Source organism: Triplophysa dalaica, chromosome 1, assembly GCF_015846415.1.
Source record: "Triplophysa dalaica isolate WHDGS20190420 chromosome 1, ASM1584641v1, whole genome shotgun sequence".
In the NCBI taxonomy this organism is placed as follows: domain Eukaryota; kingdom Metazoa; phylum Chordata; class Actinopteri; order Cypriniformes; family Nemacheilidae; genus Triplophysa; species Triplophysa dalaica.
The window spans coordinates 2,451,887-2,477,014 of record NC_079542.1 but is presented as its reverse complement, the minus strand read 5'-3'; the positions used below and the strand labels follow the sequence as shown (position 1 = coordinate 2,477,014).

The 25,128-nt window shown below is 40.2% G+C and overlaps 1 protein-coding gene across 3 annotated transcripts; it reads left to right on the top strand.

Annotated features, from left to right (window-relative positions):
- The first annotated feature begins 2,740 nt into the window (after window positions 1-2,740).
- LOC130418752 (macrophage mannose receptor 1-like) lies at window positions 2,741-23,877 on the top strand. 3 transcript variants are annotated; one of them, XR_008906392.1, is made up of 32 exons: window positions 2,741-2,848; window positions 3,207-3,608; window positions 5,340-5,513; window positions 8,226-8,381; window positions 8,461-8,574; window positions 8,650-8,790; window positions 8,881-9,063; window positions 10,322-10,479; window positions 10,583-10,696; window positions 10,805-10,920; window positions 11,025-11,173; window positions 11,256-11,452; window positions 11,565-11,680; window positions 11,776-11,857; window positions 11,969-12,113; window positions 12,527-12,565; window positions 13,192-13,355; window positions 13,576-13,640; window positions 14,644-14,744; window positions 14,971-15,110; window positions 15,304-15,406; window positions 18,589-18,779; window positions 18,981-19,031; window positions 19,263-19,368; window positions 19,470-19,702; window positions 19,778-19,943; window positions 20,824-20,976; window positions 21,138-21,254; window positions 22,365-22,526; window positions 22,617-22,649; window positions 22,724-23,544; window positions 23,633-23,877. XR_008906392.1 is itself a non-coding variant. In XM_056744837.1 (31 exons), exons 1-31 carry the CDS (start codon window positions 2,776-2,778, stop codon window positions 22,960-22,962), a joined length of 4,383 nt encoding a protein of 1,460 aa, XP_056600815.1. In that variant the 5' UTR covers window positions 2,741-2,775; the 3' UTR covers window positions 22,963-23,600. The 3 variants fall into 3 exon arrangements, 1 of the variants encoding a protein (XP_056600815.1); XR_008906391.1 differs by having other exon boundaries at window positions 23,630-23,877; XM_056744837.1 differs by lacking the exon at window positions 23,633-23,877 and having other exon boundaries at window positions 22,724-23,600.
- Window positions 23,878-25,128: the final 1,251 nt, after the last annotated feature.

Here is a 25,128-nt window from a genome sequence, read left to right as displayed (position 1 = left end):
TGAGCTTCATCTTCTGCAGAACTGCCATTGTGTCTGGAATCTCACCAAGTCAGCATTTTCACCTTTGTTGAAAGAAAGACACAAGTGAACCTCTTATTTCCTCTCCTCTCCTCTCCTCTCCTCTCCTCTCCTCTCCTCTCCTCTCCTCTCCTCTCCTCTCCTCTCCTCTCCTCTCCTCTCCTCTCCTCTCCTCTCCTCACCTCTCTTCTCCTCTCCTCCTCACCTCTCCTCACCTCTCCTCACCTCTCCTCACCTCTCCTCTCCTCACCTCCTCACCTCCTCACCTCTCCTCACCTCTCCTCACCTCTCCTCTCCTCACCTCCTCACCTCTCCTCCCCTCCCCTCTCCTCTCCTCTCCTCTCCTCACCTCCTCACCTCTCCTCACCTCACCTCACCTCTCCTCTCCTCTCCTCTCCTCTCCTCTCCTCTCTTCTCTTCTCTTCTCTTCTCTTCTCTTCTCCTCTCCTCCTCACCTCACCTCACCTCACCTCTCCTCACCTCTCCTCTCCTCTCCTCTCCTCTCCTCTCCTCTCCTCTCCTCTCCTCTCCTCACCTCCTCACCTCCTCACCTCCTCACCTCTCCTCCCCTCCCCTCTCCTCTCCTCACCTCCTCACCTCTCCTCACCTCAACTCTCCTCACCTCTCTTCTCCTCTCTTCTCCTCTCCTCCTCTCCTCACCTCTCTTCTCCTCACCTCTCCTCTCCTCACCTCACCTCTCCTCACCTCTCTTCTCCTCTCTTCTCCTCTCCTCACCTCTCCTCTCCTCTCCTCTCCTCACCTCCTCACCTCCTCACCTCACATCACCTCACCTCTCCTCTCCTCTCCTCTCTTCTCTTCTCCTCTCCTCTCCTCCTCTCCTCACCTCTCCTCCTCACCTCTCCTCACCTCTCCTCACCTCTCCTCACCTCCTCACCTCTCCTCTCCTCACCTCTCCTCACCTCTCCTCCTCACCTCTCCTCACCTCTCCTCACCTCTCCTCACCTCTCCTCTCCTCACCTCCTCAATTCTCCTCTCCTCTCTTCTCCTCTCCTCCTCTCCTCACCTCTCCTCACCTCTCCTCTCCTCTCCTCTCCTCTCCTCTCCTCTCCTCTCCTCTCCTCTCCTCTCCTCTCCTCTCCTCTCCTCTCCTCTCCTCTCCTCTCCTCTCCTCTCCTCTCCTCTCCTCTCCTCTCCTCTCCTCTCCTCTCCTCACCTCACCTCACCTCACCTCACCTCTCCTCTCCTCTCCTCTCCTCCTCATCTCACCTCACCTCTCCTCTCCTCTCCTCACCTCCTCACCTCTCCTCTCCTCACCTCACCTCACCTCTCCTCACCTCTCTTCTCCTCTCTTCTCCTCTCCTCACCTCTCTTCTCCTCTCCTCTCCTCTCCTCTCCTCTCCTCTCCTCTCCTCTCCTCTCCTCTCCTCTCCTCTCCTCTCCTCTCCTCTCCTCTCCTCTCCTCTCCTCTCCTCTCCTCTCCTCTCCTCACCTCACCTCACCTCACCTCACCTCTCCTCTCCTCTCCTCTCCTCCTCATCTCACCTCACCTCTCCTCTCCTCTCCTCTCCTCACCTCCTCACCTCTCCTCTCCTCACCTCCTCACCTCTCCTCACCTCAACTCTCCTCACCTCTCTTCTCCTCTCTTCTCCTCTCCTCCTCTCCTCACCTCTCTTCTCCTCACCTCTCCTCTCCTCACCTCACCTCTCCTCACCTCTCTTCTCCTCTCTTCTCCTCTCCTCACCTCTCCTCTCCTCTCCTCTCCTCACCTCCTCACCTCCTCACCTCACATCACCTCACCTCTCCTCTCCTCTCCTCTCTTCTCTTCTCCTCTCCTCTCCTCCTCTCCTCACCTCTCCTCCTCACCTCTCCTCACCTCTCCTCCTCACCTCTCCTCACCTCCTCACCTCTCCTCTCCTCACCTCTCCTCACCTCTCCTCCTCACCTCTCCTCACCTCTCCTCACCTCTCCTCACCTCTCCTCTCCTCACCTCCTCAATTCTCCTCTCCTCTCTTCTCCTCTCCTCCTCTCCTCACCTCTCCTCACCTCTCCTCTCCTCTCCTCTCCTCTCCTCTCCTCTCCTCTCCTCTCCTCTCCTCTCCTCTCCTCTCCTCTCCTCTCCTCACCTCACCTCACCTCACCTCACCTCTCCTCTCCTCTCCTCCTCATCTCACCTCACCTCTCCTCTCCTCTCCTCTCCTCACCTCCTCACCTCCTCACCTCTCCTCTCCTCACCTCACCTCACCTCTCCTCACCTCTCTTCTCCTCTCCTCCTCTCCTCGCCTCACCTCTCCTCTCCTCTCCTCTCCTCTCCTCTCCTCTCCTCTCCTCACCTCCTCACCTCACCTCTCCTTTCCTCACCTCCTCTCTTCACCTCTCCTCTCTTCACCTCTCCTCCTCTCCTCACCTTTCCTCTCCTCACCTCTCCTCTCCTCACCTCTCCTCTCCTCCTCACCTCTCCTCACCTCACCTCTCCTCTCCTCTCCTCACCTTTCCTCACCTCTCCTCTCCTCACCTCTCCTCACCTCTCCTCTCCTCTCCTCTCCTCTCCTCTCCTCTCCTCTCCTCTCCTCTCCTACATTTGTGTTGAGTTTAGTGATGAAGGTGAAGGTGGTTGGACAGGCTTGTTAACTACAACCACCCCAATTTCCTAAACCCACTTCCCCCCCCCTTTATGCCCCCCCTCGAGCACATGACAGGAAAGAAGTGTTGAAGTCGGTCAAGAGTGAATATTAGTGTGTTAGTCTTCAAACACACACTGGATTCCTTCATGTGCGGATCACAAGTGAATGTTCAGATATGAAGACGTCTCGTGTTCTGCTGTTTGTTTTCATTTGTTTGTTTGTTTCGTTACAGCAGTCCAGTCAAACAGGTATAAAATCAATCTAACATCTGTTTTATGTTTTGATATGAGAAACTAATTTTTTTGTGAATTAATTTTTAGTAAACATTTAAATATCTTATTTTGATGTACATATAAAACTGATTCTCTATAATAATAAGGTTGGTTGGTCTTCACAATGTCCCAATAAAGCTGAATTCAAATTTGGTTTTATAAGTAAATACATTTTATTAAAGATTTTTAATGTTTTAGAAATGAGCTCTGCATGTCAGTGGATCTCTAGGATCATGTCTGGAAGCTGTAGGTTTTAAAGATTGTCTTAGAGAATAGTGCTCATGTTGTTTGGAATAACATTTTACCATGTGTGATATGCTGTATTTCTGTGTAGACTCCGGCTCTTTTCTGATCTACAACAAGGATCACAACAAATGTGTGAATGTGGTTAATGCCAATGTGGTGCAGACGGCAGCGTGTGACGTCTCTTCTGATGCTCAGCGTTTCCGATGGGTTTCATCTTCAAGAATCATCAGTGTCTCTCTTAAATTATGCTTAGGAGCTCAAGACATCAAAAACTGGGCGAAAATTATTCTTCTGCCCTGTAAAGAACACAGTCCTTTACAGACCTGGGAATGTAAGAACGAGACCTTGTTTGGATTAAAAGATCAACCGTTACACCTGAACTACGGCAATCGAGAGGAAAAGAATATGGTGCTGTTTAGTGGAAGTGGTGGTTGGAGTCACTGGCAGATTTATGGGAGTCAAGACGATCTGTGTTCTCATGGATATCAAGGTAGAAACATTCACAATACTGGTAACACTTTACATTAAAGTTCCCTTTATAAAGCATTTGTAAATGTGTGCATTAATGATTAATAAGTGTTTTACAAATGCGTTATAAAGCGGTTATAACTGCGTAAATAAAAAGGGATGCTAGCGAAACCCGTTTAACTTGCATGTTTTAAATGCTTAATAAGTGTATTTATTCATTATTTATTGCCAAATAGGCTGTCAGACGGGAGACTGTAGGGTGTTGTGTTTGTTTTTCTCATTATTGTATGTTTCATATCTTATGTCACTTTTCAAACAATGTTGCTTACTTGATCCGATTCCGAATGTCTTACGGTGCTTTCCAGAATGCCTTTAGATCATGATGCTTATCTAAAGCAGTTCTTTTTTGCCTACCATGATAAATGTATCACTTTTTAACACTAAATGCAAAAAGGAAGTCGTAAACTTTATGTCCATAGTGTTTTATTAATGATTCAATTACTTACAAAAGTTAATCAAAACCAGAAACATTTATTTATTATTTATTGTAGAAACAGAATGCTTGCTCACAAGGCTATATCTCTGATATGAATCATATCTTTAGAAGTATTGGTGCCCATGAAAGGGCACTTTAAGAAAAAGAGGATGTCTATGAAGTATTCATTCCCAGCTTCAGAACACTAAACTAAAAAAAAGTTAAGAATCTCCCGTCTTACAGCCTATTGTGCAAACACAATCAGGATAATAAAGAAATCTGCTTTCGAGTCAAATAAATAATGAATAAATACATGATGTATTTATAACATTTGCTTTAAAAATGGCTCACCATTGGGCAGAATCCCCCTTTTTATTTATGGTGTTATAACTGCTTTATAATGCATTTGTAAACGGCTTATTAATCATCAACACATTTATAGGTGTTTTATTAAGGGAACCTTAATGTGTTACCACATTAATAAACTCCAATATTGTTTTAAAAGCTCTCCAGGATTATCTTCAGAGTGTTGTGTATCAGGTCTAATTTTAGAAAGATAATAATTTTTGCGGCTCAAACAGTAGAACAAAGCATTAGCAGCACAAGGTTGAAAAGTCCAAATGAATAGTATGTTCAAAAGATGTATGGTCTCAATGCAATGTAAGTTCATTTGAATAACTCCCAAATGCTATAGGGCTATACCTGATGCAAAACTAAAACGTATCATTGAAGAAGTGAATCATTTTTATGGCTAATACAACACTGATAACTTTATAAATAAATGAAATAAACAATTATATAAATTTATAAACAATTAAAAAAAAAATTGGATCATAAAATTTTAATGATATGCTTAGGCTACACTAAATATCCGCTACTGTTCAAAAGCTTAGGGTCACTTACTCATTTACTCCCCACCCAGATTTTTTTATAATACTAAACACGTCAAAACATTAAATTAAAACAAAAAAATCTAATATAAATGAAAACTCTATGTTTGATCATCCGTAGTGTGTTGTCTTCACAGAAATCTCTCTTTGCATCTTATGATGGTTGATTTGATGATTTGAAAATACATTCTTATTTTGTAATGAAAGAAACTATAACGTTAGCAAAACGTAAGCATGTTTGCAAAATTATATTGTTATCCACACAAAGTTCCAGACATTTAAGGAACACCTTCAAACGCCTTATGAAGTCAAGAGAGACATTTGAATGGTTGTGTATCTTTACTGTATAATATTTCATTCCCTTTCCTGTATTTCTTGTTTCTCGTAGAGATGTATACTCTGGCTGGGAATTCATTTGGAAAACCATGTCAGTTCCCCTTTAAGTTTAATGACAAGTGGTTTGCCGAGTGTATCGTGGAGGGAAGATCAGATGGCCAACCGTGGTGTTCAACTGAGACAGATTATAACACGGACAAGAAATGGGGCTTCTGTCCAACCAAAGGTATACAAACTACACACCTTATTTGGTAGATTACAGTATTGAATGCGATTATTATAATATGCTAACAAATGTTTGAATAACAGTTGTGTAAAAACGTGTAAATTACACTTGTTTTAAAAAAAATGTATTTGCTGCTTCAGCACTTATGTAAAGTCCCATCACTATGCAGCTAAGGGAGAGAGAGAGAGAGAGAGAGAGGAAGGAAGATAAAGAGATGACATCTGGATCAGCATCAGCAACTTTTTCCTTTTATTTTCCTCTTCCTGTTGCTTTGCCTGTACAAGAGTAGTAAAACGCAAGCAGACCTGTCGGACACTGACCTGCTGACACACACATCCTATCACACTCACACATTCATGGACACAAACATCTTTCAGAGAAGTAACTAGACCAAGCCAGAAAGCAGTTTGCCTTGTCCGTGTTCCTGGAATGCTATGATAGCCATCCCATTGTGTTGTGTTAAACACATGAAGATCAATTTTTAGCTAATAATTAAAGTTATTCGTAGGCAAAAGCCGTCTCCTTAAAATTTAGTTATTCACATATTCTTATTCTGTGACAACTTATTTACATTATGACATGTTTGTTTTTTCAATCGTGTGCATTTTGGGACTTTTCTAAGAAAACAAAAAGGTTCAATCTACAAAATCGAATTAAAATTTGTTGCTATAAGGTTCTATCTGCAATAGCCAATCAGCAATTTTAATGCACACAAGAGGACCAGTCAAGATCATCTTTCTTTGTTATGTGACCGGGGAATATCTGAGGAAACAATGTTTAAAATAAACCTCAAGATTGACTGTTTTATCGATACTCTTGTAAACGAGAGCAGCTCAAACTACAGTATTTTTTGTCTTGTTTTGGGTTATTTGTGGAGACACTTTTTTTAATATTTATAGATACAACACTAGCCAGCAGCGCTAGCTTCCTAAAAGCTGCGTTTACATAGACTCTTATAATGCAGTTAATGCCAAATAGTCAACAATGACAAGAGTCTTAATAACAACTATAAACATCTTTATGTTTTTTCAGCCATACTCATCTCAAAAATCTTTTAATCCGTCCACCTTTCTGTGCAAAAAACATCCATAAAACAATTAGCGGGCCATTTATGCTTAACTTGAACAAGAAAATAGCATCCTAAAATATGAAATAAGTGTCATAAAGCCATGTAAATATATTTTTTTACACATTATTATACACTGATTTCATGTTTTAAAGGTGTGATAAACTGGCCTTGTTTATTGTTTTATACTCAAATTAAATGACTTGTTTCCCGGATTTGATGGCAAGGCTTTAGATTGTTTAGCCTATAGTTGTATTGCGTTTAATGATATATGACCGTACCTGTCAGCATTTGAGACCTATGATAGTGAACCGAACAAAAAATCACAGCGATCGCGGGTCTCAAATGTTACAAGAGTTTCCATGATAAATAAACAAATGGGAGACTCCCGGTAACTTATGGATATCACCCAGCACCTGATATTATACCAAAACACTTCAAAACAGCCTCCATTATTCGCAGACAGTGGATAAAAACTTGAAAAATTATATATGAGGCCACCAAATCACAGAGAAGTTATTCGCAAGGACTTAAGATCACTGACAAACTCTAAAATTAATACAAATGACTAGAGCTCCCCAGGTAATACTAATCTTGTGTGAATAGGGCTCAGGGCACATCAAGCGATCTCTAACACAGCAATAGTGACACATAGTACAACAATGTTTTACTCACATAAGATTGCTGCGCTATTACTATCAGATCCAATATTGATGGCACAGCACTGCTTTTAATTTTAGTCTCTCCACAAATTCAGTGTCGACCTGTGCCTTGTTCACAAAGGAATCCTCAGAGAAATGAAACGAACAAACGTTCCTTGTTTTTCCCACATGAGCTGGAACATCTTTTAAAATAAACTTTAACCCACATTCGTAATATCCGAATCCGAAGGAAGTTTATGCAGCGACTGTGTTCCTCCCCAACCAGGGGTGGCACAGTATTTAGCTATCTTTAACGGCATGTTTGTTTATTGCTTGCTCGCTCTATCTGGGTGGGGCTACAGTAGTAGGTGTTGTTCAACCTTTCAATGTCATAAATAGGTGCATTCCAGAACCTGGTGTTCGCTCGGCCTGCTGTCAAGAACAGATGTTATCTCAGTAACAAGGACGTTTTCAGTTCTGACACTTTCATGATGTTCGCGTGAATACGATTCCCTCTTATACAATAAAAGCTCAGGTTAAAATTGTGAATTTAATTCATGCCTCATTTATCAAAACTTATAAGAAAATATTTTGTGTTGCTTGAAAATGTAATGCGTAAATGAATGTTTTGCAGATAGTAGCTTATAATTCCAAACCGAAAGTTCTATCTGGGTTTGACCTGATCCAAAAAAAAAGCATTTACAAATTTCAGAAAATATTGATATTGTACATTTGGAATACATTAAGGGTCTTTTTCATGTGTAAAAGAGATTTGTTCCTCATATCATTTTTGCTATATGAAATCCAAAACTTTAAAGCTCAATATCTCAAAACTACTCAGACCACATAGAACCTCATAATTCCAAGGCGACAATCTGTCATGTGAGTTTTCAGAGTACTTAGTTTTATTATTACTTCATACTGAGTTAATACTTAAAAAAATATTCAGTTGTCTTTAAATTCGAGTTTAAGGTCTGTTTAAATGTTGTTCTGTGTGTGTTTCAGGCGTGTCAGGATGGGACAGTGATCCAGTCAGTGGTGTTTTGTATCAGAGGAACACACAGTCAGTATTGACGTGGCATCAAGCTCGAACCAGCTGCCAACAGCAAGATGCAGATCTTCTCAGTATATCAGAACTCCACGAGCACTCGTATATAGCAGGTACATTCACATCTTCTGTAAACACACACACACACACACACTGTACACGTGTCATTATTTGATACACTTTATATTTCAGGTCTGACAGATCACATGGGTTCAGTTCTATGGATCGGTCTGAACAGTCTTGACTTTGAGAGCGGCTGGCAATGGAGTAATGGAAACCCATTCAGATATCTCAACTGGGCTCCTGGTACGTCACGTGTATCTAGAAAGAGCAGCTGAATGTTGTGTAGATGATGTCAATGTTTGTATTGTTTGACTGTAGGTCACCCGTCTCTGGAGCCGGGTCTGAACTGTGCTGCATTAAACGCTGCTAAAGCCTCAAAGTGGGAAAGTTTGTCCTGCAGTAAGAAGTTGGGCTACATCTGCCGCAAGGGCAATTCAACAGAGATCACACCTTCAACAGGTACAACACACACACACACACACACACACATAGAGCACATACTGTATTCCAGTGTCATTATATGTTTATCTGTGTGTGTGTTTGTGTCAGGTAAAGATCAGCCGATCTTCTGTCCAGCGGCGTGGGTGCCGTACGCCGGTCACTGTTATTATCTGCAGCGCTCTCAGAAGATGTGGAGCGACGCTTTGGCAGCGTGTCATAAAGAAGGATCAGATCTGGCCAGCATACACAACATCGAGGAGCACAGTTTCATCATATCACAGAGTGGATACTGTACGTGTGCTTTAATATCACACACAAATCTATATTCTGTGAACAGCTGGGAAACTAATTGCAATCTAATAACAATTAAATTAAAGACCAGACTGTCAGAGGGCAGCGGTGAGTTGCGTCATTCACAGACCCATTTAATGATAGAGGAAGTAGTTCGCCATTGCAAACAATCCAAGCTAACAGCTGGAAGACAAATCAAATAGTATGGAGAAGGATATGCTTCTTAGCTCACTGTTCTTGGTTTCAACAAGTTGGTTTTGTATCATTCTTCTTCGACAACTGCACACTTACTGTGGGTGAATTGACCCCTAGTTGACTAGTGCACTTTTTTCGCGAATGCGCTGTTGTACGCGTCACTGTGCGGACGACAGTGGACCCTCCTTATGACGAAAATTATGTCATGCGGGTGGCGCGTGGACGGCCGGACTATACCCGCTCCGTAAATTTCCAAGCGGCAGATACAAGTGACTGGGTTAACAATGTATAAGTTCATGTAGAGTCACAATTTTGCAATCCGTTATCTGACAAGTGTACAGAAAATTTATCAAGAGAACAGCTTACAAGAAGATGCAAATTCGACGCAATAAGGTGTCCAGCAAACTAATGTCGCAATATATTAAACAAGTAGTGTGTGTCCTGAAGGAGCTAAACGAGAGCTTTGCCTTTTCTGGACCACATTAACTGTCACACTTCTAGACTGATTTCACTTTTGAAATAACTATTACATTTAAAGGGATACTTCACCCAAAAATGAAAAGTCTATCATCATTTACTCGCCTTCGTGTTCTTCCAAATCTGTATGAATTTCTTTGTTCTGATGAACACATTCCACTGATATTTGTAGGAATGCTTATAACCAGAAAGATCTTGTCTCCCATTGACTCCAATAGTTGGAAAAATCACTTCATCAGCATTCTTCCAAATATCTTTCTCTGTGTTTATCAGAACAAAGACGCTTAAACAGATTTGGAACAACTCGAAGGCGAGTAAATGATCACAGCATTTTCATTTTTGGGTGAAGTATCCCTTTGAGAAATGTAAATGTTACTGTGTTTTTTTGTTTTTTGGTTAAGAAAACAAGTATACTTTTGTGCTTTTATGGTATGCTTGCTTGGTTGGTGTTTCCGCTGGCCAGTGTTTACAGTTTCAGGGGATGCTAATGAAGCAATAACTGAGAATTTTCTCTCTTCTTTAATAGTTGTTTGTTGCAGCACTATTGTCATTCTCAGTTTGTCTTAACTGTATTTGTGTTGTGTAGTGTCCAGTGATGAGCTGTGGATTGGTCTTAATGATCAGAACATTCAGAATCTGTTTGAGTGGTCAGATAGAAAACACGTCAGCTTCACCAGATGGATTGTTGGAGAACCTTCACACATCAACAGTCGCATGGAGGATTGTGTGCTTATGAAGGGAAAGGTGGGGACTCTTTTATCTCTTACCTTGTGATTGTGTTATGGTCATAAAAACATTAGACACGGTGATGTTTGTGAGTTTGTTCTGCTGGTTTTGTGTGTATTAGGAGGGAAAGTGGGCAGATGAAGCGTGTGAAGCAGCTCATGGTTACATCTGTAAGAAGAAAGCTTCCATTAAACCTGAAGGATCCACACACATGATCAGTCCTGGATGTCCTGCTGTGAGTCTAAAAACTTAATAACCATCAACCTGCTTTTTATTTGATATATTGTTTGTAAAAAAGTTGTATTGAAGCAATGGTTTGGTGACCGTGTGAATGTCTCCACAGGGTTGGTTCAGGTTTGGCTATTACTGTTATAATGTTGCCATGGAAACCAAAACTTTTGATGATGCCAAACTGACATGCGAGCAGAGCGCAGCGAGGCTGGTGGATGTTGCCAGCAGGTGATGTACATGATGTTTACTAACCTTTAACATCACGTCATGTTTTAGATATTAATGACAAAATGACAGTGAGAGTAAAACAGCGTTGTATGTTTGCTCATCAGGTATGAGAATGCGTTTCTCATCAGTCTGGTTGGTCTTCGGCCTGAGAAATATTTCTGGATTGGTCTCTCTAATACTCAACAGTTGGCGCTCTTCCAGTGGACTGATGGTGTTAAAGTCAAGTTTACACACTTTAATGTCGGCATGCCAGGTGTGTTGAGGAGATTCATGCAGGTCTGCAGCTTCATGAATTTCAGATCTCTCTTCTCATGTCGTTGTTTTCTGATGTTCAGGTAGGCACCAGGGTTGCGTGGCAATGTTAACAGGATCTTCAGCAGGATTATGGGATGTTCTGGCCTGTAACACTAAACAGAAATACTTCTGTAAGAAAATGGCAGAAGGAATCACTATAACCCCAGAGCCTCCAACCACACAACCTCCCAGCTGCCCAAAAGACTGGATTAAAAAAGATCCACACAACTGCATTCAGGTAAACGCACAACATAGAAGTGTAACATTATAATGGCCCTAGTTCTGGGCAGAATTTAACTGCACATTCTATCCTAATTAAAACAATCACGCTATTTATTTCTATTTCTTAGCTTTATAAAAGGCAGACGGACGAAAAGAAGACTTGGTTTGAGGCTCGGGATTTCTGTCGAGCTGTCGGTGGTGATTTAGCAAGCTTCCACTCCGAAGAAGAAATAAAAGTGTTACCGTGAGTGCTTACAAATATATTTTTTAATACATTTTAATGACAGGATGAAAAATTTTCTGAACTTTTATCTCATAAATCTCATATTCTGTTGGCAGGCATTCCAGCACTGACCCGGCGTGGATTGGCTTCACTTCACTGGACAGTAATTCTGGTTTTGTTTGGTCAGATCAAACTCCTGTAAGTGATTTCTTACGCCTCTCCTTCTGTCAGGTTGTTTTTCATGCTAATTTTGATCTGGATTCTTCACATGCTCTTCTCTCTGCATTTGTGTGTTTGTATTTGTTTCAGTCTGATTATGAAAACTGGGGCTTCGGAGAACCAAACAACCATAATGATCAGGAACACTGTGCAGAATCTGCTTTTTATTTTGGACGCAGGTGGAATGATCGAGACTGTGAATCTTATAGCGACTGGATCTGTCAGATTCCAATAGGTACACATGCTGAAATATTCACCGTGAGGGGCACAGAGTTATTAAAAGGGGTTGCGGGGTTATAAGGAATTATGACATACGGAAACAAATTGACATTATCTGAATTGATGGTTGCTATGACGAATAGGTAAAGCATCCTTGACAACTAATATTCTGTATTGGGCCGAACGTTTTTCATGTCAAATTAAACGTTTGCAAGCAAAATACGTTTCATGAGAATGTCTTTATGTAGGTGGTTTCCTTGAAAAATAATTGCTCTGGTAGAAAAAGTTTGGGAACCAACACGCTTTTTCTAAACAAAAGACAATGATTTAAGAAAGTTTTTCAAGTGGATTTATGAAGTCAGATTTATTGTGTATCATTTGTAAACCTAAGAAATTAATATTTGTATTTTGATTCTGTTCTTTTAACAGGAATCACTCCCAAATCTCCACCGACCACAGTGATTCAAGGTAAAGAGCACTAGAGATTCTCCCACAATACATCACAAGCAGTTCACAAGTAGTTGATAATGTACAGGCAGCCGGTTGTTATCACAGAAATAAGCCCGGACAGTGGGATCAGGTCTTGTATCTCACTGAAGGGGCTTATTCTGCGATAACAGCCGGCTGCTTGTACATTATCCTGCTTATTACACGGCAACTTGCAACACGAGAAAAAAAAACGTATGTGAAATATGAAATATTTGATTAGCTCATATTTACCGAATGCGGACCCTCGGTATGAAAAGCTGTTTAAACACTTGTAAATATAAAGGCATATATGTTATTTAAATACCTATATAAAAAACCTGTCAAAGTGATTCGCTGCATCCGGGATACTGTGTGTTATTAGTTTTGAGAGGTTGTTATTCGGGAATAACCAACGTGCAAACGCAGCGACTGGTCAATCACAATCAAGCATTCCAACAAGGCATGTAATAAACATAAATAAAAAGCCTTGATACAGCTCATGATATGTACACCTGCATATCATGATCAAACCATGCAGTCATTAATCAATTCTCATCATTAAGAATGGGTTTTCAGCTGTAAACCCACGACCTGGATAAAGACAAATTGTCTATTTTTGTCAATAGAATACAACAAGACTTCTGATGGCTGGATCGTGTTCAATGGCAGTCAGTACTTTATTAATACTGATCAGCATCCTATGGAAGAAGCTCGAGCTTTCTGTAAGAAGAATCATGCTGATCTTGCCGTCATGACTGGTGAAACCGAGAGGAAGTTTATATGGAAGCAGGTAAATGACGGTCAATGGTCACTTTTTTCTGAAAGCAGCCTACTATGCCACAGGAATGAAAATCCAGTTTTTTAATAATGTGATATCGCTCTCGTAGTCGTGTGATGGTGCTCTATATCAGCATATGATACTGGTGGAATATCGCATGGCTCTCATCCAATCAGATTCCAGAATCATAAAATATTTAAGTGCGACCAAACTGGTTGTTTTTGTTCTGCAGATATCTAGAGGATCAGAATCTCAGTTCTACATTGGTTTGATTGTAGAGCTGGACAAATCATTTAGGTGAGTATGAAGGACTTGAACGCAGGATGGATGCTAAACTGGGACAAAATAACTGTACAATACACTGTAAAAACACGACACTGTCAAAAAAAAAAAAAATTCAGGCGGTTTCCCGGACGGGGTTTAACCCTAGTCCCAGACTAACTTAAATGTTAGAGGTGTCTTCATCGAAAACAACTTAGACAACCATATGTTAAAATATGTCAGTGCGATTGTTTTGTCTCAAGGTGCACACAGTAATGTTTTGTGTAAAGTATGCTTTAAAAAAACGTAATTATCCTCATTTAACTAGGTTCTATTCCTGGTTTTAGTAATGATCCCTGTCCTGGAAACCACCCCAATAGGTATACTTTCCTATTCGTAGCCTGTTAATTTTCACCCGTTCCGTATACGGGACACCTAAATTTGCGTCAATTTCTAAACGAATCATGAAAAACTATATATCATTGGAAAGGTCTAAGAAGCTAGAATATAAATTTCTTTGGTGTTTTTTTTATTTATATTTTATGTAGGGAGGGTAATTGATTCTTTGTGATAAAGAGTGTGTTTAGATTTTTGTTATCCCTTTGTATTTTTTTTTTACAATGAACCTAACAACATACTGTATCTTTATATATTTTTATTTGTGTATGTGAGATTTTTTTTTTGCAATAATCAGCTACTCTTCTTTTTTCAAACGAGACCAACCGTAAGTCTGTATTCCAAAGAATTCATGAGTTACCGCCATTTTAGTTCCAACATGCGTTTTCATGTGAAGGCTCAAATAGGGCTCCGACAGTTATTTCATCGAATCATATATATGTTAGTTAAGTGTTAATATAAATCTGCATTGTACCTTATAAATGAGGAATCTGAGTTCATCACAAGAGGCTGCTTCATAGACTGTAGGCAATACTTATTTACAGTAGCGATGGTTCACTTCATTTATGAACACAAAACACTTACATAAATAATTCTGTAATTAAATTACACAAATGAAAAAAAATTGATTGTCTGTTTGCAGTTGGGTGGACGGTTCACCTGTTGTTTACACTGCCTGGGATAACAATGAACCAAATTTTGCCAACAATGACGAGAACTGTGTGACCATTTATAAAAGCATGGGTAAGAACTTCTCATCCGAGCTGTTCATGTATGATGTCAGTTTGAACAACAACATCCCCTAATGTTTCTTTTTAAATGTCCAAAGTGTATGTAGAAATTCATAACAAACCAAGGTGAACCTATTTTGTTTAATCACTCAAAGTTTCAATCAATCAATCAATTTGTCTAGTCTTATCTCTGTTTTATTTTGTATATCAACTGCATGTCATGTCATTTTATTTTGCAGGATTCTGGAATGATATCAACTGTGGCCTGCCATTGTCCTCTATCTGTAAAAGAAGTTCAGATTTTGTCAACACCACCAGTTCTCCATCTACTGTAGCGGCGGGCGGCTGTGCTCCGGAATGGACGCGTTTCCGCGGAAAAGTGAGATTCATTACAGTTTACACTAGAAATCAGTGTAGGACATGCAAACGTTATTCCAGATTCAGTTGTGTTACCAACAATCAAATATTTAATCTCTAAATTTGCTGAACATATTAATAAGCAGATGGTATTTTCCATGAAAGAGAAGACCAGGCTATCTACTGTAACTCTGAGCGTTTGTGTTTCCAAACAGTGTTATAAGTTTTTTGATAATAAGATGACGTGGCATGACGCACGAGATCGTTGCATTTCACATGGAGGTAATCTGGTGTCCATCCAGAGTCACACAGAGCAATGTGAGTATTACACCGATATCTGTCCTTCACACGTACCTCCTTCAGACCTGAATTCATGAGAATTGTTCCGAAACATGTTAGAAATGTAAAAAATGTATTGCTGAAACACATTCCAAAGACTCTGAAGTATGTACTGAAGTGTGGGGTGAAGCTGTTAAACATTTTTTCGCCAATTCTGTGATTAGGATTTTTTGGGGCGGGGCTAAAACGTTGGTTTGATGATGAAATGGAGTGTCTGGGCATGCATGGCCCCTCCCCTAACACTAGAGTGCATTAGCATGAGTGATCTGTGCATGTTTCAACTCTTAGGCAAACGCTTTCAGAGTCTCTCTCACTCTCCTTCTGCCCAACTAAACAAATCTCAGATCAAATAACAAGTGAACGGTCACGCAGATTTGAATCCAGTACCTCAGAGATGACGTGTTTTTGGAGGCTAACCCGGAAGTAAGCTTCGCGCTTATTCCCTCGACCGAAACCTACGGTGGCCGTTAGGTGTCACTGTGCTGCAACAGAAGAAAACACATGCAAACACATGCAAACACAAGCAAATTCAGAAAGTATCTTCATTAGTTTGGCGACACATGGCCTGGAAATACTCGCAACACAAAGAAACACAGAAACGTGCTGCAAGCTTCACGGATGACAACGGAAGTGTTTTCTGGGACCCCAAAAACTGATGCACCTGATTGGGACGCGCTTCATTTTTACTGTTCAAATTCGTAAGTGGAGTTTTCAGCCACATTGACTATGTCGACAAGTATAAGTTGACAAGTTTTTAATCATTTTTTTAAACCTTTAAACTTTTTATAGTTACACTTGTTTAAGTAAGTCGAGCAGCTACTACGTCTCATAGTTTTTGTTAAACTGTTCAAATCTACAGGCTAATAATATCCTACAGACGTACGTTAAGAAAGTTAAAATAAAGTTATAAAGCAATTACCTTCAATGTGGCTGACAACTCCACTAACGATTTTGAACAGGTCAAAATGAAGCGTGTCCCAATCAGGTGCATCAGTTTTTGCCGTAAACACTTCCGTTGTCGTCTGTGCAGCTTGCAGCGCGTTACTGTGTTTGTTTGTGTTGCGAGTATTTGCAGGGCATGTGTCGCCAAACTAATTAAGATACTTTCTGAATTTGCTTGTGTTTTTGTGTTTGCATGTGTTTTCTTCTGTTGCACCGCAGTGACACCTAGCGGCCACCGTAGAAACCCAATGCATTTTTCCATAGACTTTTGGAAGATCACAAAAAATAAGTTCTGTGATTAAAGGTTAATGATGTTAACTCATTTTATCTGTCAAGATAATCTTTTCAAAACAACACCACTTTTGAAGCGGAAATACAATCAGCAGAAGTGAAAAGCTAACACAATGCTATAACCACACTTCATCGCTCGATATCAACTTAACCATCACTAAGCCTCCGATAACTCTTTCAAACTTCATTAAAAATTTGTTACCTGGTGAGTAATTACTCCGTGAATGAATCTGCATCTACAATTTAAGAGATTTCTGCCCATGTTGCATTATTTGTGAGCTTTATATGTGTGATGACGTCTAACGTCCCGCCAAAGGAAGTAGTTGCTTTTAGCTACTTGTAGGCAACCGCCGTTTTTAAGACACAATGAGGCTTTAAAAAATCACAAGCGTGTAGTAAATGTTTTTTTATGTCATAGAATAAAACGTGAAAATATTTAGAGATTTTTGTAGCAGGGTTCAGCTTGTGGGTAAGGAAGAGGAATCAGGTCATTAGGCGATTTAGTGTCGATGCCTGCCCTAAATGTCCAGCCATCGGATTTCAATGAGCCGCCTGGAAAAGCATTTCCCGGCGACCCCGTGGAACTAACAATTTGGTTGGATCTTACTTTGTCTGAGTATCTTGGGTTACTCGATACAACCGGTCTTTAATGATCGCAAAATAAGGATAGGGCCGCGGTTGTGCGCGTTGGAGAGGATATCATCAACAATCATAATCACAACTCAGTGTATCATCTCGGGATTGCTCCAGGGGAAAGTCATCGCGATTTATTAGCCTCCTGATGGCGCTTGTTTTCCCTGAAGCAGTCACCTGCGGTTCAGGTTCAGCCTTACCCACCTGCACGAGCACTCCGTCTTCCCGCTTCTTCATCTCCCAAGCAACACCCGTACATAAATACCCCAATAATTCAGTTAAAGCAGGCCAATCAGTCCCCAGGATCAACCGTGTCGGAGGTCCAGATAAACTGCCACCCCACCTGTTTTTGTCCTCTGAATTGGATAACAGCGGTCATCTAAGGGTATTTTGCCACGTCCCCGTGCACACACGTACCCGAACCTTGCGGCTTTTATCCAATGGCTCCGGCTGAACCAGGCTTTGGTGGATAGAGGTTTGGTTACAGCCTGAATCCATCATAGCCGGGTATGTACTCACAGGTATTTGGTACCTGCCGGTTTGACTGGGGTCAGAGTTCAAATGTTATGTTTACCACAGACCTTATTTTGGGAAATTTACCAAAAACCCATTTAAAAACCCCACAGACTTTGGAGCGATGGAACCGGAAGTCCTAAAATGCTAACTCGTTTCCGGGTTTTGCAAACAAAAATACCTCCTCTCTGAGCCTCCCTATGGACTAAGGAGACTATCGCAAACAGTAAACGGAAGGAGGGGGATGTGTGATGCACTTTATAGATTCTCTGCTGATGAATATCGTTTGTGAGTTCAAATTGAAATTGTCCCGTAAAAACTTTGCACATGTACTGTACAGGGGACTCAGGTTGAGAGATTTGAGTGGGTGTGGCTTCGGCACAGACTCGGACACGCCCCCAGCGTTTGAGAGCAGAGTACTGCTCATTTTTCAAGATTTCGATATAGATTTTATCAGTAAAGTTTGATTGATTTGGTTAATAACACATTTTAAATAGTGTGACACACTCAAAACACCTATTTAAAATGGGTTTACTTGGGATTTAACTGGGAAATTGGGAAAAACTTTGTAATATCATTATGTCTGTTCTATGCTTTTTAGGACTCGATTACTAACATGTATTCTCAAGTAAAACTAGATTGCATTTTGGCACTGAAAAGATTACATTTTAAATATGTGAGGCAGCACAGACAGCAACTGGTTTAACAGGATTGCCAGTGATTGGTAAATGTATTGCCAAAATGCCCCTGTTGTTGAATGATTCCTTGAATCTTTCCTGTAGCATTTCTCACAACTCTGATGCTCAGTTCTGCTGATGACGTGTGGACGGGATTGAACGACGTCAATTGGGAGATGCACTTTATGTGGACTGATGGAAGAAGCGTCAGATACACAAACTGGATGAAAGGTCAACCCTCGTCATGGCCTCATTCAAGACATTTCAAAAGGGAAACAAGTCTGCAAACTCTTAATGTAAAGCAATCATCACGCTGGTTTTGCATGTAGTTGTGTAAATGTCATGTTTTTGTGTAATGTGTGCCATCAAAGCAACAGGAAATATAAGCATCAGTGTATTTTCTTCAGGGTGGTAGCAATGAGTAGCAATGTTATTAAAAAATCTGCTTCAATAACAGCTTAACTCTTAATCACCTGTGCTGGTTTTCTCGGTTTTAGGTCGGCAGTTGGGAGAGATTAATTGAACGTTCGTATATGTTTGAAGAGCAGGTAGGTTTTTCGCTCAACATGCTTCATCAAATAGCGCAACAAAATAAGAAGTACAAAGGGTTTACCACCCCTACTGCATCTTTAGTTTTTTATCATTTCATGATCATTTTAATAAATCAGGGGGCGACACACACATGTACTGGGTCATTCTGTTCTCACTAAACCACTAGAGCTGTTAATAGTTCAAATCTTACTACTCCTTACTTCTACTCTTAACACTATCCCATGTAGAACTATGACTGCGTTGTCATGACTAGAAGTCCAGAGAAGTTGACCGGTATGTGGAAAGTTGAAGTGTGTAAAGATGAGAGAGGTTTCATCTGCAAGAGGAACACGGGTGAATACAAAACTCAATACAATCACATTTCATCACACATGAATCTCTTACTGTACATGAGTTGTGTTAGATGTGTGAGTGTGTTTGTGTATGTTTTGTAGACTCTCAGCTGTCTGCTCCCGTGACCACAGCAGTGCCGCAGAGATTCTTCAGTCTGGGCAACGATTCATACAAGGTGCAGCAGGTGAAGATGAGCTGGGATGAAGCCAGAAGAGAGTGTAAAGCAGATGATGCTGATCTTGCTAGTGTGCTGGACTCCATCAGTCAGGCGTACAGCAGCCTCAGAGTCGACACCATCAGAGAACCTTTGTGGATCGGCCTCAACAGCAACCTGGTAATCAATTCATCTCACAATGCTGAACGCTTGATTTGATCTGTTATTTGGTTCAATTCAATCTGTTTGCTCCAGACAGGTGGACGGTATCGCTGGGTGGATAACTGGCTTCTAAGCTACAGTAAATGGGCCGCAGGAGAACCCAGAAACAATTTAGCTTGTGTTTATATCGACACGGATGGCGACTGGAAAACTGCAGCGTGCAACAACACATATTATTCCCTCTGCAAACGATCAAAAGGTATTTCCTTTTATTATCATCTAAATGATCTATTAGACCTCAGATTGGTGGTTCTGTTGAGGTGCCTTTGAGGATTATGGGTAAAGAAATGATTATTCAGTTATGAATTATTTGTGATTCAATTATCGCTGAATTCTTTCACATTAAACAGATTTGTTCACAAGAGTCATCAGTTATAGTTTGTGAGTCGTACATTACGGGGTGTGTGGCCAGTGACGTCACAGTTTTTTCAGTGTGTTTGTTGAATATGTGTCAATCAGACCTAGCGCGCATCACTTAGTGAATCATTCACAACCATTAATTCTACGTGCCATTGATTCAACAAGGTGCTGAAAGCATTCTTTAGAAGTGTCGGCCCATATCGATAAGATAGCATCTTACAGTTGATGCAGATTTGTGGGATGCACGAAGCTCCCGTTCCACCACATCCAAAAGATGCTCTATTGGGTTGAGATCTGGTGACTGTGGGGGCCACAACGAACTCATTGTCATGTTCAAGAAACCAATTTGAAATGATTTGAGCTTTGTGACATGGTGCATTATCCTGCTGGAAGGAGCCATCAGAGGATGGGTACATGGTGGTCATAAAGGGATGGACATGGTCAGAAACATTGCTCAGGTAGGCCGTGGCATTTAAGCAATGCCCAATTGGCACTAAGGGGCCTAAAGTGTGCCAAGAAAACATCCCCCACAACATTACACCACCACCATACTTGCATTAATGAGAAATTGAACAGGTGTTCCTTGTAATCCTTTAGGTGAGTGTATGTATATATATGAACAGGTATATACAATATGTGAATATGGATACTGTATATATTTATTGTTGACGACTGTTAAAGAGAAATGTACAGTACTAACCTCTTACACCCCTCCACAGTTATTGCCCCCACAGATCCTCCTCAGCTGCCGGGTAACTGCCCCGAATCAAAGAAGCGTAAAGGTTGGATCCCATTTAGAGGACACTGTTATACATTCATGACCTCCATGAGAGAAACCTGGGCTCATGCCACAGTTGAATGTATGAGAATGGGTGAGACATTTTCTTCAACATTACTTTCTGGCTCTTATCACTACTTTTATTTGAAAGTTGATCCTTAAAATAATATCCTATTTATTATTGAGTATTTGTTTAATTATCGCTTTTTGAACAAGCACCAATATTCCGTCAGTATCAGTTTTCTGTGATTTCAGGTGCATCTTTAGTCAATATTGAGGACCCAATAGAATCAAAGTTTATCCGTGAGAATCTGGAGATCCTTCAAGATGAAGTCGGCTCAATCTGGATCGGAATGCACCGCAGTCATACGGGTACACATAAAAATGGGCAAATAATAATAAATATCTTATTTGTTTTTTTAATACTTTTTTGGTAACGCTTTAGACTATTTCACAAAATTTGCATTGAAATGCACCAAATAAACTGGTAAAGCTTTAGATTACGGCCTGCAATGTACCACATTATTAAACAGAATTTACAGCGGAACTAAATGCCACAGTAAAGTATATCTACAGTACATATCTCTAGGTAAAGGGGAACAATATGCAAGTTTGGGGAATAAAGAAGTCAGGAAATTCAAAAAAATATTTATACTGTAAGTATTTTAAACGAAGGGGTAACTATTTTAATAAAATCTGGTATGCATGACCTGCAGTTTAACCCTAGCGTGAACATACACTACATTTTTGCAATCACAGTGTACCCAGAAATAAACTACTGTGGATATTTATTATTTACAGGGTTCTTATTTTATTATTTTAGCAAAAATTCAATGAGAGGAATTGATGTGTCCAGTTTTTGCGCAAGCAAATCAAGCAGGAATGAAGCACGCAGACTTTCAGAGTTCTTTTTTTGTTGGAGTTCTGACTTTAGGATACATGTTAATTTGATTGATTTTAGGATTGTTGGTCTCAAATAGTTTCTTTATGAGTTATTTTGATAGTTTTGAATGTGTTAAATGTGCACAATTTTTGAATCAGAAAAACGGTTGATCATTTGAGCATATAATCAAATATTTCAAGAGCGGTTTGATTTGGATGTTTATATGGCATGCAGTTCCCTCATAAATCTTTTTTTACATCTCCCTTACTCTTACGCCCTTATTCCCCAAACTCTACATATTGTTACCCTTTATTTACATACATCTACTGTAGAGGTGCATTATTGTCACAATTAGTCACACTGTTAATCCTGTTTAATAATGCGGTACATTGCAGGCCGTAATCTAAAGCGTTACCGTTTTTTATGTGTTTCAATGCAAATTTTGTGGAATATTAAAATATTGGTCATCTTGAGCCCCCCTTTGAAGTCTGCTGGGGGCTCCTTTGTGGGCCCCGGTCCCCCGAGTACAGGACCACTGATCTAAACTGTATCTTAATCCATATAGAAGAGAAACAGAATGTGATGTTTGTGTGTCACAGGTGAATGGATGTGGATTGATAGTTCGGTTGTGGATTACACGAACTGGAAACCGCGGATGCCAAATAACGTTGGTGACTGTGTGGAAGTTCAGTCAAACACTGGAATGTGGAGCAACAGCAACTGTAATAATCGCAGAGCTTATATCTGCAAGACTGCTAAAGGTCCGTCAAACTAACAAACAAACAACACATTAATGTGCATTCATATTAGATCATCTTATATTAAAATCTACATATGTGTTTCTTTCGCAGTCATACCACCAACAGAGAAGCCGTCAGTGTCAGGTGTGTAGAACTCGATCCACATTTAATGGCGTTTCCTATTTTAGCATTTATATAAATGTATTCTTGTATTTTAGAGCGTCATGTAGAAGAGACGTCTCACGGTTCGGCTGGCATCGCTGTAGGGGTGGTGTTGATCATCATCGCTGTTGCAGGTGTTTCCGGCTTTCTGTTCTTTAAAAGAATTCCCAGACCTGTGATTGGACAGCGTGCATTTGACAACAGACTCTATAGCAATTCTGATCTGTCACGACCGCCTACAACTATTGATACTAAAGGACTCGTCGCCAACATTGAACAAAATGAACACGCTTAATGCATAAACACACATATATAGTTCTCATTGTAAATGTAGCCAGTTTAAAATAAAGTTTGACAACATGTCAGCAGTTCAGTAGGTTGATGTAGTGTTGCGTATCTGGAATGAGTATCAGAGAACCCACAATGTGCTCATAAACTTGTATCGGTTTTATAAAGCTTGTTTTGTATTGTAAATGGTATATTTTATGTTTTATCGCTTATAACAGCTAACAATAATTGAGTTTTACTGTTTTATCTAGAACACTCCCAGTGATTTAAGATTATGGGATGGTTATAATTTTTTCTCTGGTGGCATTTTAGCACTTTAGGCGTTTATTTGTAGCAGTGAACTGATACGATTTAAATGAATTTCTTACAAGATTTTCAACAGAAAAGATGCAAATGTCTTATAAATCACGAGAAAAGTATTCTGTAAAAGCGTTTTTCTAATGGACCTCTTAGTGGGAATTGTGGTAATGTGTTTGAGTAGATGTAGTCTCAATGTCCAAGGCTTTTTATTGAGAAAGTTTTGCATATTGTGACTGTGTTTTTGTTAAGGTTTGTGCACTGGTTTATCTAAGGAATCGTCAGAGTCCAGGTAAACATTTTATTGACATTTCACAGCCAATAAACAAAGAATAAGTGTTGATAATGTGCTGGTTTTGGTTCTTTTGGCTCTTAAGTAGACCAGAGGACACCTGGTTTTACAGAGAGAGAAAGTGAGCGATCTCCTCTTAACACTTCAATATCCAGAACACACTGCGGCGACCCAGAACCTCTGTCAACATGTGTCAAATACCACAGCCCGTCCTCCTCTGACATTACAGTCAATGTGTTAAATGTGATTTTTAACATAATTAACGTTACCTGCAGAAATATTGAATCTAGAGGATGATGTTATATTAGATCTTACAAAATAAAGTTTTGCATCAGATAAGACACAGAAAATCATCTTTACTGTTCTGCTGCAGAAAGTCACCTACATCTTGAATGAGTAAATGAACACAAAGTGCATTAATGTAACCATTAATACTTTATGGTTCGGGACAAGGCTTATCAATGATTTAGCCTTAGTTAAATGTAGTCACTTTTTATTAATATACTTTATAAAAATCATTACTGGTGTGTATACTGAGACATAACAATGGCACTGATATATTTAAGGATTTCAGTTTAGACGGCTCAAACATTCATTTTAGTCTAGAACTAGCTTTAAGCCCTTATTGTGAAACCGGGCCTATAAATGTTATTCATACATATTCTATGTTTTATGTCTTGGACATTTTTTGTTTCTGTTCCTTTTTTTGACAAAACAATTCAAGTGTAAAATCATGTCATTTTTTTCCAAGAAATTCTTCAGCCATGTTTTCCTTAATTTATTTTTAGAAAAACTTGCTGAGATATCAAAATATTTACAGAAGTTATGAAAAACTGCATTTGATTACAATTACACCCGGAAAGTAACTTCAGCACAAATTAAAACAACGTCAGTCAAAATTGATGCTTTATGTCAAGACTGCTACTTTGGAACTGGGATTCATTTTTATTCCAGGAACCAGACCAACATCAGAGGTTCTGAGAGAGAGAGCGTCGCATCAACTCGGGAACAGTTATTTCACAGAAACGGTAGTTCTTTGAGCATCTCAGTAGTTCTCAGAAGTTACTACACTCTTAAAAATGGCGCTATATTGCACTAGAAGTGGTTCTTGGCTCGTTATCACAGGGGAAGCCCTTTAAATGCTTATGTAGAACCATATCTTGGAGCTTCAGTGGTTCTTCAGAGACCCGCTGAATAACCACACAGGGGCTTAACAAGTTCTATATACGGAATTGATGCTATATAGCACCATAGTCATCCCAATGAACCGCTGAAGAACCTCTGAAGAACCAAGATATGGTTCTATAAAGCACTTAAAGTGGTTCCCCTATGAGCGTAGCACCGCAAACTTCCCGTCGTCCAGGACTCTCATCATACTGTGTGTTTAAGTGGATATAAGGCGAGAAAAAATATTTATTTATTTATAGTTGAGCATAGGATTCTTGCAAAATTGAAGGTTAAGTGCAATACCAAAACCCATTGACAAGATATTATGGGTTCATACTCGGGATGCACCAACACGTAAATGTTGTCCGATAACCGATGATTCTTTAACATTTGAAGTCGAAAACCGATATATTGCCC

Bases quoted from the DNA above. Each gene is read 5' to 3' on its own strand.
- LOC130418752 (XM_056744837.1), top strand. From the start codon at position 2,776: ATGAAGACGTCTCGTGTTCTGCTGTTTGTTTTCATTTGTTTGTTTGTT. The intron at 10,480-10,582 runs GTGGGGACTCTT...TGTGTGTATTAG, and splicing joins GTGTGCTTATGAAGGGAAAG to GAGGGAAAGTGGGCAGATGA. The intron at 11,453-11,564 runs GTAAACGCACAA...TCTATTTCTTAG, and splicing joins ATCCACACAACTGCATTCAG to CTTTATAAAAGGCAGACGGA.